This window comes from Solanum verrucosum, unplaced genomic scaffold (assembly GCF_900185275.1).
Source record: "Solanum verrucosum unplaced genomic scaffold, falcon-dt-bn FXZP01000278.1, whole genome shotgun sequence".
NCBI lineage: Eukaryota > Viridiplantae > Streptophyta > Magnoliopsida > Solanales > Solanaceae > Solanum > Solanum verrucosum.
This window is the reverse complement of record NW_026020332.1, coordinates 4,830,671-4,849,712: the sequence shown is the minus strand read 5'-3', so window position 1 is coordinate 4,849,712 and position 19,042 is coordinate 4,830,671. Positions and strand designations below refer to the sequence as shown.

Below are 19,042 nucleotides of genomic sequence, written 5' to 3'. Positions count from 1 at the left end.
CTGGTGATTTTTATTCTTATTACTTTGGGACTGATGTGTCATGTAGGAGAAACAGCTCCAATCGCAATGATGAAGGTGATATTGATCTTTTATTTCCACTGATATCAATTTTTAATCAAAATGATCGAGGATCTAAAAAATGTGGAAAGCGAAGCTTCACTAGTATGAAAATGCAATCAACTGTGACACATATTTTGCTTAATTGTTAAGAGATTCAACCATATCTCAAGTAAGTGTTAAAAATATATTATCAAATTACATAAATAAGTGTTAATTAACTAACGAAATATCTGAATGTACAATGATCAGCTTGTTCGTAACACATGGGGTAATGAAGCCATCTATACGGAATTTTCCAAATGGCTAACAAAATATGTAAGTGTGCAAGCTTACATTGAATCAATAAGTATTTAATAATGTATTCATGTTATACTAAATTATACTATTTTAAACAACAAAATATAGGTTTACGATGAATACTCAAATGTCGAACATTTGTAATTATTGAAAGAAGTTGCACTTGGACCTGAATCTCAAATTCAAACAATGAATAAATATTGTGTCAATGGTTTTACGTTTCAAACTGAAGAAGTTTCTAGGAATAAGAAAACAATAATAACGGTGTCTTCATATAAGGTGATGTTGATGGTACTGGCCAAACTATTGAATATTATAGTGTCATTCATGAGATTATTGAAGCAAGATATTCAGGTTGACCTAAAAAGAAGATCGTATCATTTCAGTGTGAGTGATTTGGCCCATCACACAGAGGCACAAAAGTGGACTAACAACATAATATAATTGAAGTTAAGCACACTAGAAAATACAGAAGTTATGATATTTTCATCATTGCACAAAATTCTAAACAAGTGTATTACGCTTTATCTTCATTGCGTAGAGACAAAGTGGATTGGTGGGTTGTTATAAAGACTAAATCTATGGGAATAATTGAAATTGACAATGTCTTAGATGTGGTGTACCAAAATGAGGTTGCAATTGTTCATCAACAAATTGATGTTGAATTGAAAACCACACTAGAACATCCTCAACACATATTAGAAGAAGTATATGATGATGAGATAATGATAAATGTTGAGGAAGAAATAAATGAGGATAGGGAAGATGATTCAATTATAACGAAGAATATGACAATGAAAATGGAACAACTGAGGAGCAAGAATAAGATAGTGATGTAAATGAAACAAGCGAGGAGGAATAAAAGTAGAATGATAGACTATAAGCTAGTATGTAAGTTATTTATTTCCCTAATACTAATTTTATTTAATTTGTGATTTTTATATATTATCCATGTAAATTTGCATACATATGTCATCATGGGTGATTAAGGTGATAGATCTCGCGAGCATCTTGGAGTTAGTCAGCCTAATAAGACTAAAAATAAGAAGTCTATGAGACCTATAGATTCTAAGGATATTCCAGTATTTCTTTCTTCTGCGCTGGAGCAAATTACTCATGATACTCATTTATTTGTTGTTTCATTTGGTACGGCGGATCCTCGACAATATTATCATGATTACCATTGATCAATCGGTACTTCCTCTTTTTCACAGTCACTGCCTCCACGGCGCTATGAGGTCTTACCTTTATAGGATATTCGTCGAGCACGACCCTTACTGGTTGGCTGTACTCCATCTCCCTCTCCATCTCCCACAGGTACATCTCATCAACTATCTACCATGAGGATTAGAAATTTTAGTAATGAGCAGTCAGATGATGTGGCCGGCACACCTCCATTGACTCAGCATTATGTGCATCCTCGTGTATTGGCAGAGTCATGATTGAGCCGGATGAGTCATCATAAGTTTGTTTTGTTATCTATTTATTACCTTATTTTACTTATTTGAGCATCTTTAATATATTATTTATGAACTAACATGTTTATTATGTGTTTTGCAGGTGGTATCCTGCAAATGATGTTGCCCGGGCTTTAAAAGATTCTGTGAGAAGGCTTTTTACACAACCTTATCACTCCTGGAGTGAAATCCCAAACAATATACGTCAGGCGATGTTTAATGAATTTAAGGTAAATATTTTTTTAGTTAAGTTTATTAATTTTAGTATCCTTTACTTTTTTTTAATTATCTAACACTATTCATTTTTTCAGGTTATGCGTACTTGAAAACCGAGGTTTAATATGATCATTGCGATCAAATTTGAGAGAAGGGCATCCGCGAGACTGTCTAGTTGGCTAAAGAAAGCCTAGGATACTGATCAATGTCCGGTTTGGATGTTGCCTCATGTGATAGATGAGTTGCGCCAATAATGGAACACAGATAAGTTCAAGGCGATGTCCAAACAAGCCAAAAAGGCTAGAGGTAGTCTTAAGGGTGGCTCATTGAACACCAAAGGTGCAAAGAGTGTTGGAACAATTACAAGAGATATGGTAAGTTATAATTCAATTTTTTATATAAATAATTAGTTGATTAATATCGTTATAATACACATTTCATTTTTATTTATAGGAAAAACAAATGGGCTGCACTCCCGGTGTACCGGAGGTTTTCGAGAAGTCTCATGTGAAGAAGAAAGAAAATGAGTCAGATCCGGATGTGTGGGTGGAGGAAAGGGCCGAACGAACCTTTGTAAGTTATTTAATATGAATAATATATATTAATAGTGAATATATTTATGATATGTATATATATTGATGTCAATTTTGATATTTAATATGCAGAATGAGTTTAATCATTACGTCAATGAAAATCTAGATAGTTCAATCCAAATGACACCTGAATTGTCCAATCAAATTTGGACAGAAAAAGTGGTAGATGGGACACATAAGGGTAGAGTCTATGGTCGAAGCTCTCGAAACAATCTAAGACAAGTCCAGTCAGGCTTACAAGGTATTGGATCGTCATGTCAAGCTGAGGCACTTGACGGTGTTCAGATTATTGCTATGTCGGCTCAAATAGCACAACTTACATCGGCACTGACAGAGTCTGAGCGGAGAAGAGTAGCTAAACAACAAAACATGAGTGCGACCGTTCAACAAATCAAAGAACATGTGCCGAACATCGCTCGTCTACCTACTACATCTTCGGCTCCCGAGGAGACCGACAACGACAGTGAGTAGGAGGATGATTTTGTAGATCGCACTCCCTAATTTATGTCTCTTTTATGAACTTTTTAAATTTTTGAAACACATTTTGAATGACTTTATAAGTTTTTGAAATGTGATTTAGATATTTTTGGAGATTGATTTAAGTTTGTTGTTTTATATGTTGTGTGTGATGTTTAGATTATATTTTTTTTTATTAGGTTGGTTCAATATGAATTGAATTGATTTATATTTGCAGGTGGGCAGCAGAAATTACAAAAAAAAGCGACGGACATGGTGGTTTTGTCCGTCGCTTTTTTGCATTATTTTTTTTCAAATAAACCCGAAAAAGCGACGGACATGGTCTTTTAGTCCATCGCTTTTCTGGGTCTTTCAAAAAATTAATTTCTAGAAAAGCGACGGACAGTGGTCCTTTAGTCCGTCGTTTTTCTCAAATTTACAAAATTTATAATTCCAGATGGAAATAAAATATAAATGAAAATAATAAAAAAAAAAGTGACGGAGACCGTAACTTTTTTAGAAAAAAAAATCAAAAAGTGACGCAGTCCGTCGCTTTTTTGCGACATCCGTCGCTTTTTTGCGACATCCGTCGCTTTTTGAAAAGCGTCGAGCAAAAAAGTGAAAAACATGATTGTGTCGCTTTTCTGTCGATTTTGACCAAAAAAGTGACGCAGTCCGTCGCTTTTGACCGTCGTTTTTCGACTGTTTTTTAGTAGTGTTCCTAAAAAAAGTCACTTCGTATTCAAAATGACTCGAACCCACATAAATGTGAAACTTGATTAATTTGATTGATATTAGGTGATTTCATTGCAAGTTCAATAATTATTATCTTTAATCTATTAGAAAAATAGAAAAACATCATTAAAGAAAGAGATAAGTGTCAAAAATACACTCAAACTATTCCTTATTTCTTGAGTTTCATACCTAAACTATTGAGAATGTGAATTTTATACCTAAATTATCACTTATTAGTTTGAGAAACAATACACTTCAGTGGTGTGTAATGCACTCTCCCTTTTATTTAAAAAAAACCTTGATACATGGCATTTCACATGGATAAAATATTCTACATTGACTAAAATTAAATAATAAATTATTAATATTAATTAAAAATTAAAGATTAAGGTTTTCGTATCCCCCAAAAATAATTTTTTAAAAATAAAATTTAAATTATTTTTCTTACCCCACTCCACCAACTCCTCCCCCCTCCCCCGACAATCCGCCGTCCTTTTAATTATTTATAAAAAATTCAAAATTTCACCTTCCCCCCCCCCCCCCCCCACCCTCCAAAAATAAAAAGGTTGCCCATTCATTCCCTAAAAAAATTGATATTATTTTATTTTTTAAAAAATAAAAATTAAACCTTACCCTATTAAACCTCCACTCCTATTTTTTTTTCTCATTTTGTGTTAGATATGTACCTATATTTTTAGAAATGTTTTTCTACTTGAGTATCAAATATAACATAAATAAAAAAATTATTGTAAAAAGAGTCTTGCGGCATCAAATTAAAAATATTTTCGATATGTACATATCCAATAGAAAATGAGAAAAAAATTTAAAAGCAGAGGGTTAGGTGGAGTGAGTAGAATTATTGTTTTAGAAAAAATAAAAAATATCTACATTAATATTGAGGGGGTGGGTGGGAGATGAAGTAAAAAACATATTTAATAAAATAAATTCAAAAAAAAAAAACTGAAAAATATGGGCAGGCGGGGAATATGGTGAGAGGAAAAGTGATGGAGTGGGGTAAGAAAAAAATACATTTTATTTTATACAGAAAGTATTATTTTTTTGGGATAATAATTTTTTAATCTTTAAATTTAATTAATGCTAAGCAAGATAACTCATTTCGTGGATAAGGGCTATATATAGCCTTAGAATGACGTCTTCTGGTCCTCATGTGGATGATTCCCCATATGAGAAGTGAAAGGTTGGTTTATTAGCTTGAAGATCGTTATTGTGGGTACTAATAATTTATTTAATTTTGTCAAGGTGGAACGTTTTGTCCATATGGAGTGTGATGTGTAATTTTTTTTATAATAAAAGTGAGAGTGTATTATACACACTATGATGAGAGTGTTATAAAAGATAGATATGTGTTATCTCAAACTAATAAGTGATAGTTTATGTATAAAACTCACACTCTCAATAGTTTAGGTATGAAACTCAAAGAAAAAAAAAATTATGTGTGTTTTTGCCGGTTATCTGTTAAAGAAATGACTTTGAGATGCGAGAGAATTGACTTTCAAACGGATATTATTCATATACGAATTTGAAAAATACATATCATTTCGATATACACCAAATAATATGGGTCAAATTCAAGAAATCTAAAATTATTAAGCCTATGTTTCAAGATACATATGGCCCGATCGAAGAAAAAAGAAAAAAAATTATAAATAGCAAAGATAATAGATATAATAAGACTCTATAACTATAGTTTTGGTAATTGCGCTCCATAGCTATAGTTATGTTTGTTATGAAGGTTGTGTTTATATATTTTGCTTGGTCATATACAAATAGGGTATATATATACACACACACTAGTTTTTTGACACGTGCGTTACACATGATTACCAATTCCAAAAATATATGTTATAGTAAACAATATTGCTTGTTTAAGTGAATATTTGAATAATAAGCTTAGGAAAAAGTCATATTGCAGAGTCTTTTGTGAATGTTCAATGTGGATCGTCATATATATCTCTTATTCACGCAAACATACGAAGATGGTCACTGAAAAGTTTTATTAGTTAAATGCAACAATGTATATATTTATTTCAATTTGATGAGGTTAAGACAGCTGTTGACACCCAATTTTGACCCTTCACAATATAAATTAATCATTTCGAGTTTCTTCAATTTTAAACGATTTAAAATAATTAGTTTTATAAAATTTCAAAAAAATAAATGATAACAATAATAATAGTAATAATAATAATATAGCTTGCAAGTTATTTTAACTAGTTTTGTCACGTTTTATGATTGTTAGATAATATATATGTTTTACATAATTACGTATATAATTATTATATTTATGATTATTCGAAAATGGTCTCAAAAAAGATTTTAGTTTTAGTTAAATATTTGGTTAATTAGTTTAGTTATATAATAGCTTATATTTTTTTTAGTTTATATTTGAGTTGATTATTTTATTTTGTTAATATTAAGAAGCTCATTAATTAATTTATATTAATTCGTCTTATTTGGCTTTTTAATCGAATCAGTAATTAAACTCAATTTGGCAAACTTGTCAATTTTCATAGGCCATAATTGCAATTCTTGTGACTATTTCCTAATTTGCAAAACCTATCCACATTTTGACCCTATTTTCAGCCAAGAAACGGGCCAAATTCCACTCCATCCTTTAAGCCCACCTAAAGAAACCCATTCCAAACAACAACTCAACAATTCCAATTCAATATCCCTTTTTCAGCAGCCCACCAAATAACCTGCGCCCAGCCCATTAACCTACTGACCCAACCCAACCCCTTTTCCCCTTTAATTTCAATACGTACAGTAGCGTACATATCCAAAAAAACAGAACCCCCACCGCCCATACTCTTCTTCTTCTTCAGACGAAACCCAGAAAGCTAGTAAATGTCAACATCCACAGTCGCTCAGACCGGAAATCCCGCAGCAAATCGCGTCATCTTCTTCCCCTCTCCCTTCTTTTCCGTTGAAAATGGGTGCAATGGACAGCTTTATTTCTTATCTCTTCAAAATTTCGAATTTCAAATTTCATTATGATCCATATTTTCAACCTGTTTTTCCCCTTTTTTAATTGGAATCTCCCCTATAAATACCTCTGTTCTTTCATGTTAAAAGAGGAGAGAAAAAAGAGGGAAGAGGAAAAAGAAAGGGACGGACAAAGAGGAAAAAAAACATAGGAATTTGAAGGTTGGAGAATAGTATTCTTTGAAATCAAACCCACGAAAGTTTGAGCCTCGAATTTTTCGATCTTCTTTCAAGTTCTTTTGCTTTTGCTTATCGGTTGGTGAGAATCGCTATTCAAAGCTCGTTTGTTTCGGTTGCTGCCCACAAAGAGGTAATTTCTGTCCTCCTTAATATTCTTATTTCCATATCTTACTATTCCTTTTTCAAATAGTGTGTTGGATGCTTTGATTGTTGTAAGAAATAGGTCGCTATGCCTTAATACATTTGGAATATTATCATGTGTCATATTCTCTGTTCATTTTAGGTTATTTTGTAGGTTTCGAAACGATGTTAGACGTAGATGCTTTCATGAATATGTCACTAAACCAGTTCGCTTTTGCTTGTATTTCGCTGTCTTTGAGTATCGAGCTATCCTAGTTTGTTGTTGTCAATGTTGTCATACATGTAAAGGCAAAAATCTCAACTAACTTTCTACTACCTAACATGACCCATTTTGAACAAGTCTATACCATCTTTCTGCTTAAAATCTTAGTCTTGTTAAATTTAAGTGTTATCTCTTAAGATTCCGTGGAGCATGAATTTATTGGCGTTGATTTTTCATGTGTATAGTGTGCTGATTTTTCTTTAGTTTAAGATCAATTGCTAGTGGTTTGGTCATATGTTATATAATCTTTGTACTAGTCTACTATGATAAAGAATGAGCTTATGCTTAGTTGATTTCCGGCAGCGCGCAAGCGAGATCGTACAGATCACGTGTTAAGCCATATTGTTGTTTACTTTATTAGAATCTAGACCTTATTTTAGTTTGAGTTTGTTGAATATATGGTTGAGTGTCATACACTATTGATGAGGACAATTTCCATGTTGCTTAGCATTTTCGTTCACTGCATTAAGTGCTACTGCTTAACAAATGTCCTTTCTTATGGATATTGTGTTTGTCTGTGCATATTGGTGCTTGCAACTTGTTAGTTTGTGTAGTAGTGTTGCTATATTTAATATTGGAATAGAGCCTTTTTCTCTTCTTTTGCTTAACTAATTGGGTCTGCTAGGTGCCTTCAACATCTCTTTTTTTTTTGTTTTGTTATTATTTTTTCCTTGGTGCGATTAGTTGGCATTTTTAGGCTTTTATAGATGGTTTTAATTTTGAATATTGTGTGATACGTGTCATTGGTCAAATGTGCAGCATGTTTATCACTAAAAATATATGTATTTTCCATCATGAACACATCATTGTTTAGGCCATCTAAATGTTCACCAATACTACTAATGGTAACTTATCATCTGTTTAAAACATGATACATATCTCTCTGGTTGGTTGCCTAAATAATAAGTTATACGTTGTTAAAACTTCATGTCGCAATTAAATTATTTATGTATCCATAAATATTAATCCTCACCTTCGTTTTGTTACATGTGAAATTTGCTCGGAGTCCAACATAAACTCCTATCTCCTCTCCTTGCATCTCCTCGTTGGGCCAAAGGCCCAACTTTACCTCTATTCGAGTCAGCCAAAGCAATAGAATGGAAATATAGGGCTGGAAATCCAGATTGCAGGTGTCCGAAAGTCCGAAAAGGGGTTGTATACAAGATGTATACAGCTATAGACATCGATATACAGGTCAAAAAGTATGAAGATACAAGGCTGGAGTGAAATACAGGTGTTTGGAAGCAAAAAATACAGGAAACGGGGCTGATATACAAGCTGTATACACTGATATACAGCTTGTGTATACAAAAACGGGTTTTGTTTAAACCCCAAAAAAGTAGCGAATTTGGCCCAAGAAAGGCCCAAATTCAATTTTTTTCCTTACGCTTTAATTATTTAATTGCGATTACTTATTATTTGTTGTTTAACTCTAACTTTAGAATTTTTAATTTAGTTGAAATCCCCAAAAGATGAACTATTCATCTGAGTTGTTTTGTTTATAACAAAACTTATTTTATCAACTCTTGTATTTTCATTTATAATCTTTAGTCTAAAATAAAACAAAATTTATTAGTTTAAAATAGTTTTTTTCGTAAACCAAAAAATTACTCAAATAAAAATCAACTCATTTAGTTTCGTTAACATTCTAAGTACTTGCCTCTAATTCAATTGTCTCAATTAAGGTCCCATTTTCTTAAAAAATAAAAATTGCTATTTGTTTAACTATTTTCTCAAAATTAATCTAATAGTATAAATTATTATTATAACTACTTACTTAGTCATTTTCTCAAAAAGGGTTAGTCAATTAATTAAAAAATGATTTTTATGCCTTAATTTATTAAATTGGTTTAAATTATTATTTCAAAAATGAATAAAATAAATTCTAATTAATCTTGTTTTATTAATATTCTAATCACTTGTATTTCGAGTCAATTGTTCCATTTTGAATCCTTTTCTCTAAAAAATCAAAATAAAATGTGTCACTTATTTAATTATTTTCTCAAAGTTAACTAAATACTGTAAATTATCATATTATCTTTTATGTTAAACCATTTTCCTAAAAATAGTCAAAAATATATATTAGTCAAGTCGCAGGTCAACCGCATGTTAGCGGGCACTTCGAATGCTCAAACCCTTCTTGAAGTGTAAATTGAACCCCAAACCCTCTTTGATATTTTCAAATGATTTTTTCTGTTTAAATCTTTGAAAATTATAAGTTTTCTTAATTTCTTTAAAAAATTAAGTGGCGACTCTTTCTAAGTATTTTTCAAATTGTTTTATGCTTAGAACATTTTAAAAAGGTGATTTTTCTAAAGGTTAGAAAAATTACGGCACAACAGAAAATCATGTAATTAGTCTTATCTCACTAATATTACCTTATAGACATTATTTATTTTGTATTTTTCTAGTCATCTAACCAGATGTGCTTTGCATGTATGTGTATTCCACGTTAAATTGTTTAGATGTCATATGAACATGTGAAGAGAACAACTACATTTAATATTTTCACATTTGTAGTGAGATTTTTTTTTTAAAACAAGCAGTCGAAACATTTTAAAATAATAAATTTTCGAGTTAGAAGGTTTTGTTAACTTGATAATACATTTGTGACATATATAAGACTTTATTTTAAATACAAATACCTATCTAAATATATATATATATATATATATGCATTAATGAAAATATTTATCTCATAAAATTAGATATTAAATAAATAATAAAAATTAAACTAATACAAACTTCAACTAACGTTATTACAAGTAATATGAACTTTTCTTCGTCCAAAATACTGAAATATTAAGAAATAGTAAATAAGTAAAACAAAAGGGCAATACTTATATAGTAATAACTATTTTGAAGGAAACTTCTAGAGAGTTGAAATCACATAAGTAGTATTGATAAATAGAGTCTCTCTTTTGTCTTGAGCATAAAAAACTAATCATGACAATTCTTTAAATTTAAAAAAAAGATATTCAGAAGCATATATCTACATCACAAGAGAAATTGTTAACAAAAACAAATGAATTAAGACTACATAATGTTAACTTCGTATATTGGAACATTACATTCTAATGTATACATTAAGCAAAAAATAATTATTATATCATCAAAATTATTTTCCTCAAGTACTTGAGGTTATGAAATATATCCTATTATGATAGAACGACTTACTTCAACAGAATAGTGGTACCTCATATTCTGCTAAACTTTGAACTCACTCAATGACAATAAATCACACAAAAAAATTTAAAATGCAAGAAGAAGAAGAGTAGAAGATTAAAAAAAATTGTTATGGAAAATTGAGAGGAAGTACTTCTACTTATAGTCAACAAATGGTAGTATGAACAAATATTTTTTGTGTCCTATCTGAAAAGTCATGACTTTTCCGAGAAGTCACAACCCTTTGGAAAAGTGACAACTCATTGGAAAAGTGACAACTTATCGGAAAACCACAACCCTTGGAAAAAGTCACAACTCATCGAAATATCACAACCCTTTGAAAAAAGTCACAACTTATCGAAAAAGTCACAACTCATCGAAAAGTCACAACCTAAGTTAGGGATATTATAGTAATTTAACATTCAAGTTAGAAGTTCATGTTTTTAAGGTAAAATGTATATATATATCTATAATTTGTATTTATACATTTAGGATTTTTTCGGAACTTTGTTTGTATATTTCGCTTGCCAATATACAAACATAAAATTTTTTTAATGATTTTTTCATAAATCGCATACAAATAGCTAGGGTAAACATATACAAATTATGGATTTATATAATTCAAATTCTGAATTTATACAATTAGAAAAGAATTATACAAATTCTGAATTTATATAATTAGAAAACAGAATAATAAAATTTCACAAACTATAACCACAAATTAAAAATAATTGAAACTATAACTATATTATATAATATAATCAAAATGTTTATTATTTAGTATAATTTTTTCAAAAATGAAATCCAATTCATTCTATCTTTTCATTATTCTTCTCTTATGATGGAACTTTCGAGGAAAGGAGAATTAAAAAGTTAAATTTGGATCAGTAATGGCTTATGGCAGCTGTTGATTTTCCTAACCGGTTAGAAAAATAAAATGGTCCTTTTATGTTTCACCTCTTTCAAGATGTTTTAGGTTACGAAATTTCATCTCTAATGATGATTTTGATTAAAAAGTATGTGATGCGGGCTTTACCTTTTTTTAGTATACGTATCGACTAATGTTGTAATGTTTTTGTCTTTGTTAATATTTAAACTTAATATTTTATGATTTCCAACTAATTTCATTGATCTATCGAATTTTATGATATTAAACATATTATGTCATTCATACAATTGAGTCATGTTAGTTTTTTTAAAAAAAATTATATTTAATTGATCAAAATATATTATTTAGAAAAACAAACTCCTTTTAAAATAATAATTTCACTTGTGAGAGTAAAAAATATGAGCAACTTTCACGTATAGCAAACACAAAAATCATATTTGTATGTTATAACTATAGTTTGTATAATTGCACTCCATAACAAACATAAATATGTATATTTCGCTATGCATATACAAAAGAAAGCAGTTGTATATAATCTGTTTCTGTTTCGATATACATATACAAAAGATCAATTGTATAATTTGTATTTGTATAAAGCGAGAAAGAGAGAAAGACAAAAGAGAACTGGGTAGGGGAATATTTATATTGTATAATTATAAGTGTATAGAACGAAGATATATGTATTTGCATGTGTATATACAATTTTCTCTCGCTTTATACAAACAGAAACACAATTTATACATTTCTGTTTGTATAAGTGAAAGAGGCGGGGGAGAGACTGGCGAGCGAGATCTGGGAGAGGGGAGAGAGGGGAACGAAAAAATATGTATATATACAATTTTCTCTCGTTATATACAAATACAAACGCATTTTATACATTTGCGTTTGTATAAAAAGCGAGAGAGGCGAGGGAGAGAACGAGAGTGACAAGCGAGATTCACCAGGAAAGAGACAAAGTAACAACAATTTGCTATGAGGTACAATTAAATCAAACTATGTTTATAATATTTAATTTGAATTAATAGTTTGATATTATATATAATTTTTCCTAAAAAAAATACAATAAATATTTTCGTTAAGTGACATTCAAAGCTCATCTCCTCCTTATCCCTAAACCCCTTGACTCAAAAATCAAACATTCATAATTAACATAAATATTTTCATACCAAACAAACCGTAAGAGTGAAATGATAATTGTTGGAAATCTGGACTTGCTGAACATAATCTGACATATGTTTAGCATGAACTAAAAAACAAAAAAAAAAAAAAAAAAAAGTAACCGCTTGTTTAGCTGAGTCTGGAGCCTAAAGGGCAAAAGAAATTGATAAAAATTTCAAAAGGGCATATCAAATTTTTTTCTAACCAAAAAGGAAAAATAGCTACTGACGCAACAATTTTGCTTTGACGCCGTTAACAAATCAAAATCGCTGACAGCGATTTTGTCCAATTTTTTATTTTTTTTTTCAGAAAATTGCTGCATGTGCAGTGTTTTTGCGAAAAAAATAAGATATTTTTTTTATAGAAATCGCTGCCATTTCGTTATTTTTTTTTTATTTTCAAAATCGCTGCTGTTGCAGCATTATTCCTTTTTTTTAAAAAAAAAACTCCCTGCCTTGGCAGTTTTTTGGTGGAATTTTTTTTTTTTGAAATTTCTGTCAATTAGTCAACATCAAAATGACTAAAAAAAATATTTTTTTTAAAAAACGCTGCCTTGGCAGCCTTTTTGGTGGAAACTTTTTGATGTTGACTAATTGACAGAAATTTTAAAAAAAAAAATCGCAAACTTTTTTTTCCACCAAAAAGCTGCCAAGGCAGGGAGTTTTTTTTTTTTTTTGAGAAAGGAATAGTGCTGCAACAACAACGATTTTGAAAATTAAAAAAAAATAACGAAAATGGCAGCGATTTCTATAATTTTTTTATTTTTTTCGCAAAAACGCTGCACGGGCCACGATTTTCGGAAAATAAAATTAAAAAAATTGGACAAAATCGCAGCGATTTTGATCTGTTAACGGCATCAAAGCAAAATCACTGCGTCAGTAACGATTTTGCCCTTTTGGTTAGAAAAAAATTTGATGTGCCCTTTTGAAATTTTTGTCAATTTTTTTTTGCCCTTTAGGCTCCGGACTCTTGTTTAGCTAATCTTTTAAAATCAATTTATTTTTTAAAAGACAATTTTTTAGAAGCATTTTTAGTTAGAAGTTATTTGTATTAGATTTATCAATTTAAAAAATATATTTAAACAACAATTAATGTTTGATCAAATTTTTAAAAGCGCAGAATCTTATTATCAAACATTATATTTAGAGTTACCTCTATAGTATTTCTTACCTCGGAGAATGTCATTATAAATGGTCCATCCATAGCCTAAAACTCGATCGTTTCATAGTGCGAACAATCTATCTTAGTTGTCATATACAGTTTTGCTCCTTTTTGGCTCATAATCAAATACTCCCTCAATTTCATTTTATGTGGTAGCATTTTCTTTTTTGGCCCGTTTAAAAAAGAATGTCACGTTACTATAAATAGGAACAATTTAACTTTAAAATTATCTTTTTATCTTTAATGAAGTAATTTACAAACACACAAATATCTAAAGATTATTTTAGACCACAAATTTTACAAATCATTTAATTTTTTTCTTAAACATCATGTCAAGTCAAATGTGGCACATAATAAAATAGAACGGAGTGTGTACTACATTATTTGCACGCGGTTCCAGGTTCTATTTGTGTCTAGGTATATATTTGGACCCATTTTTCAAAATTCACCTAATTAGTTGACAGGATAAGCTTGCAAAATTCTAGGCATTGATCTAATTTTTAATTTGATTATATATAAGCAGATCATTGAATCAAACAATGAAGTCGATATGTCCGAGTGGTTAAGGAGACAGACTTGAAATCTGTTGGGCTTCGCCCGCGCAGGTTCGAACCCTGCTGTCGACGTTTTTCTTCTTTTTTGATAATGATGTTGACAAAAACAGTATAATTCCCCAGTTTAAGTCGTAGTAAATGTAATATTTCAATTCCCAAGTTTGAGCTCGGTCACCAGTCATAAAAAAAAAAGAAGAAAATTTTGAGTTGGAGCTTCCGTTTCATGGTTTGAGATAAGTTTATATGATGCTTTCAGACTTAATTGGGATAGTTGGTTGAGAACCAGGGCCTCAAGGTTATTTCAGCACATTTGGAATTATGTGGTAATTTAATTACCAACCTATTACTAATTTTTACAATATTTTTGAGTTCAGAAGTGATCAATTGAGATAAGAAAGCTAATGAAATGTATTTGATTTCAAGGAATTGAAGTAATACAATTGACTTGTGTTAGAGGGTTAAGAGTGAAGATTCATACCGATTACTGAAAATTGAAAAAAGTGTGAAGCACAAGAGAGAATTGCTGACCACAATGACTCCAATGCTCAGCAACACCGATGGGCACAATGCAAAAAGTTCAAAGAGTGCGCAAATCCTTGAAATCAAAAGAAGTAATGAGCATTGCGAACTACAATCCAGACGATAATTATAGTCCATATTGTGCTCTTTGATATACAGTTTTAACATTAATTATCATTTTTTTGTTTAATCGTTGGATTCATCTAAAGTTTAATTTTTATAGGTTTATGTGTGAAAAAATGAATACAAATTAAATGACATGTTTGAACAAACTAATGCAATAATCATCCAAACAGGCTGGGCTGTTAGTATAAGACTTGATGAAGTAAGTCCAATCTTATACTTTGGGCCCTTAGCCTTGTAACCAGCTCAGACAATAAGAGCGTGCGGCGCAATAATAAAAAGGGCTCTTCCTATATATTAGCAAGCTACATGCCAGCAGCGTGCTGTTGGACTTGAGTTGACACACGCAAATCAGAGTGGGAAGTAGAGCGACCGATTTTCCGATTTGCTAATGGATCCCGACGCCGTAGCGAAGGCATTTGTGGACTACTACTACACCACCTTCGATACCAATCGGGCCGGACTTGCTAGCGTCTACCAGGAAAGTTCTGTATTGTCTTTTGAGGGTCAGAAGTATCAGGGGACTCAAAGCATCTCCGGTAAGCTCACCGGTCTACCTTTCCAGCAGTGCAAGCATCAGATCAACACCGTTGATTGTCAGCCCTCTGGTGCTGCCGGGGGAATGCTTGTCTTTGTCAGCGGCAATCTCAGCCTTCCCGGCGAACAACACGCCCTCAAGTTCAGTCAGGTATTTTTTTTACTTCTTCTACTACTACTCCATTTGATTATTTTCAGGACTGCTTTCCGATTGTTACATTGACAGGCAATGTAGTTAGGGTTAAATCGCTTGTCTGTATCAGATGCCGCTAGGGTTTAATTTTATGTGTTTGGTCCATTGATTGTATGTTAAGGCTTGCTGTATTTGCATGCATTATTCATGATTGAGTACTCGATTTTGATTTTCTATTTATTTAAAATTGTAGAAATATAACTTGTTCCTCTTGTTGCTAATGTTACTATATCTTTTTTATTTCATTTCACAAAAAATATGATTTTGACTTCATATTCTTATATTTGAAATAATAATATCATTGAAATAAGAAGGAGGAGAAATGTTCGAACTTGAATCTTTTGTTTTCGAATTTAAATGATGCTGCCTTACTGTGTTTGATTATTTGTTGTGGTTTTCTGGCAGAATCTTAGATCAGTTACTTAAACAAGGGAGTAAGACGCCTAGATTTGCATTTCGAATATCAGTGCATTGAGTGCAATCCTGATACATGAATGTAATGATTACTGCAGTAGACGTGTAGTACTTTAAGGAATGTATGACACTAGTTTACTGTTTAACCATTTGTGGATTGCTTGAACTGGTGGTCCTTGTGGTAGGGAAATGGGACTACATGAGATTCTCAAATTTGGATAAGGCAGGTGGATTTTTGTTTTTCAGTTGCTATTATTTGAAGGGACAAACTAGAGGCTATGGTCTTAAGAATCAATGGTTTAATGTAAGATTGTGACACAAAATACCCGCTAGTGTGGCCTTGATTATATCATTGTTCTAGTAGGATAGCTGAATTACATGGCAAAGATAACTCTGCAGTTTCTTAAGAAGCCATTAAGAAATCCGTGTGTGTACTGTGATATCCTAGGATAGTCTATTATTTGCCCTTGATCAGTTGATTGTTTTATTCATTTACTTTGGGATAGTATGAAGACGAGTTCTCCTGGATTAAGTGTGGCAGCCTTACTCATATTTTTTTAAGTTTAGGCTATTTTGTCTTAACTTGAAAATGTTGTTTACTTGTGTACCACCAGTCGGACTGTTCTACCAAGATTCCTTATGGATATGAAAATACATTTGAATTCTACTGTCTTTGAATTCAACCTATGTACATGTGCTTAAGTGCTCCTTCTGCGTGGTCTTTTTCTTGATGTCACTTCTTTCAAATAGTTCAAGGAAAAGTTCCTACATATAAACAGTAATGTGTTGCTTGTTTCTATAATTATTTGATTGGACTGACTGGAGCAACTTTACAATTATTTGATAGAATTCACTTTGTGTGTGTTTAAGTGCTCTTTCTTCCTTGTCTTTATCGATGATATCACTTCTTTCAACAATGTGAATAGAAAAACGTGTGTTCAAAATGTAAAATGAGTGGTGTGGCTCTATTATTATTTGATTTGGCAGAAAATGCAATTGAATACCCTTATATTGCTCTATAAATTGCCCCCAAGGCCTAGCTCGAGTGGCAAAAGGTGGAGGATTTGTGGCTTAGGTCGCAGGTTCAAGCCCCACACCATGCAAAGCGAAGCCCGATATTAAAGTGGAGAAGGGTAGAGGGGCGGGCCCATTATCCACCGAGTTTAGAAGGCTGTGATTGGTCCAAAGGGCGGGTCACAGATGGATATCTCGGTTATCAAAAATAAAATAAAATATTGCTCTATAATTTCAATCAGATAAACTAAGCAAATCTGTAAATCTCTTGGCTGTCCACATTGTGAACACCCTTATATTTCTCACAGCCTCATCGAACAATACAATGCATTAATGAAAAGTTTAATTAGGAAGGTTGTTATACCAGACTGAAGAAGGGTCAGATACAGTCTTGTAATGGTAGAGTATCGTGCTTTGACTAATTTTGATGTTTTTCTTTTTGACTCACAGCTAATGTTTGATCGTTTGGTCTTGTGTTGCCACTTTATGTTTGAAAAACAACTAGCTTTGCAGACATTATCGCTTAAGAGAAAAATGAAATAAAAAATCAACTAGCTTTTGTAGAGAACTTTCCTGTCCTTCCAAACAAAAACTGATTGTTTTCTTCTCCTCTCATTGTAGTGCAGGCTCCTATGTTCATTACAAAAATAGAGTATTATTTGATTTGGTGGTTTTGGCTCAATACTGTAAACTGGTTATGTAGACAGATTTTCTTGCATCGTTGCATACATATTTAAGGAGATAAAAAAGGATATTTGTTGAATTTCACTTTCTTATTTATTCTACTCTTTATTCTCATTCCTCTTGCACCTGATCTTACTTTCCAAGCACATAGTGTGCTTTTCTGTTTGCTTGTTTCAGAACTAACAATCTGTGATGAATTTGTTGTTTCATAATTTAATATTGAAAAAGTTTATATTTTCAAGTTTTCAAAAGTTATAGGCATCTCAAATTTATAATGTCATGCTTCTATCCTTTCATGGACTGCAGATGTTTCACTTGATTCCAACACAAGGAGGAAGTTTCTACGTGCAGAATGACATATTTCGCTTGAACTATGCTTGAAGGGTTCTGCGTTAAATTATCTCCTGGTCATGTTTTCTTGATTGATTCGGCAAAGTTAGTACTATAGCAAGATATTGCTTCCATTTCAGAGTCATTGAGAGACTATTTTTTCCCGTAATGGTTTGGTGAATTTGATTGATGAACTTGGCTACAGTCTGAATTTAATGGAATTGAATGAGAGGCCTGTCTTTGCTGCCTGATGTTATTTTCTTACAAGTTCCTCTTGCTCTCGGATTTTTCTGATCATTATTCCTCACTTTTTTTTCAAACTCTATTGGATGTTGGTCATCATGATTCATCCTTTTTTTCTCAATGCTGCTATAAGTTGATGAACAAGAGATAAGTTTGGTGGATTTTGTTAATTGAAAAAAGTTGCCTTGTGACTGTGAGTGCTTTTTAGTGTCTGAAGTAGTAGTTGATCCGCCTGCCTACATTTTCTTTGAGAAGAAAGTTGTCACGAAATGATTTCTTCGCCAAAGCCTTGGCACTTGCAATTCGTGCTCAGGTTATGGCTAAATTTTACCATAGCTTGTGGAATTAAACTTTCCGAAGGTGAAAATTGACCTGTAGAATTTGATACTTGACACTTTGGCCTGATAGATTTGCTATGTAATGTAGGAGTCAAGCGCTACATTTATCATCCATAAGTCTATTTGTTTCTACTTTTTTTTGGGTCTGAGGATGCAAGTAATGTTGTCATTGACATCCAAGTGATCAACTCGGACTTCCATTTTTTATCACTTGCTTTTTACCTAGGCCAGGGTGATGGTTGTCGTGGCTGGGTTTGCCTCTTTCCCTTTTGATATTTGTATCTCCGTCCAAGGGACAACTACTGTTCAACTCCATT

The 19,042-nt window shown here is 31.8% G+C and overlaps 1 protein-coding gene and 1 non-coding gene across 2 annotated transcripts; both read left to right on the top strand.

Annotated features, from left to right (window-relative positions):
- The first annotated feature begins 14,320 nt into the window (after nucleotides 1-14,320).
- On the top strand, nucleotides 14,321-14,402 carry TRNAS-UGA (transfer RNA serine (anticodon UGA)). Its single transcript has one exon. It is a non-coding gene; the product is annotated as a tRNA-Ser (tRNA).
- An 809-nt stretch (nucleotides 14,403-15,211) lies between these two features.
- Nucleotides 15,212-18,411, top strand: LOC125836586 (nuclear transport factor 2B-like). The gene is made up of 2 exons (XM_049515772.1): nucleotides 15,212-15,660; nucleotides 18,121-18,411. Exons 1-2 carry the CDS (start codon nucleotides 15,364-15,366, stop codon nucleotides 18,193-18,195), a joined length of 372 nt encoding a protein of 123 aa, XP_049371729.1. The 5' UTR covers nucleotides 15,212-15,363; the 3' UTR covers nucleotides 18,196-18,411.
- The last annotated feature ends 631 nt before the right edge of the window (nucleotides 18,412-19,042 follow it).

Coding starts and splice junctions, on each gene's coding strand:
- LOC125836586 (XM_049515772.1), top strand. CDS start 15,364: ATGGATCCCGACGCCGTAGCGAAGGCATTTGTGGACTACTACTACACC. Junction 15,661..18,120: donor ACGCCCTCAAGTTCAGTCAG/GTATTTTTTTTA, acceptor CATGGACTGCAG/ATGTTTCACTTGATTCCAAC.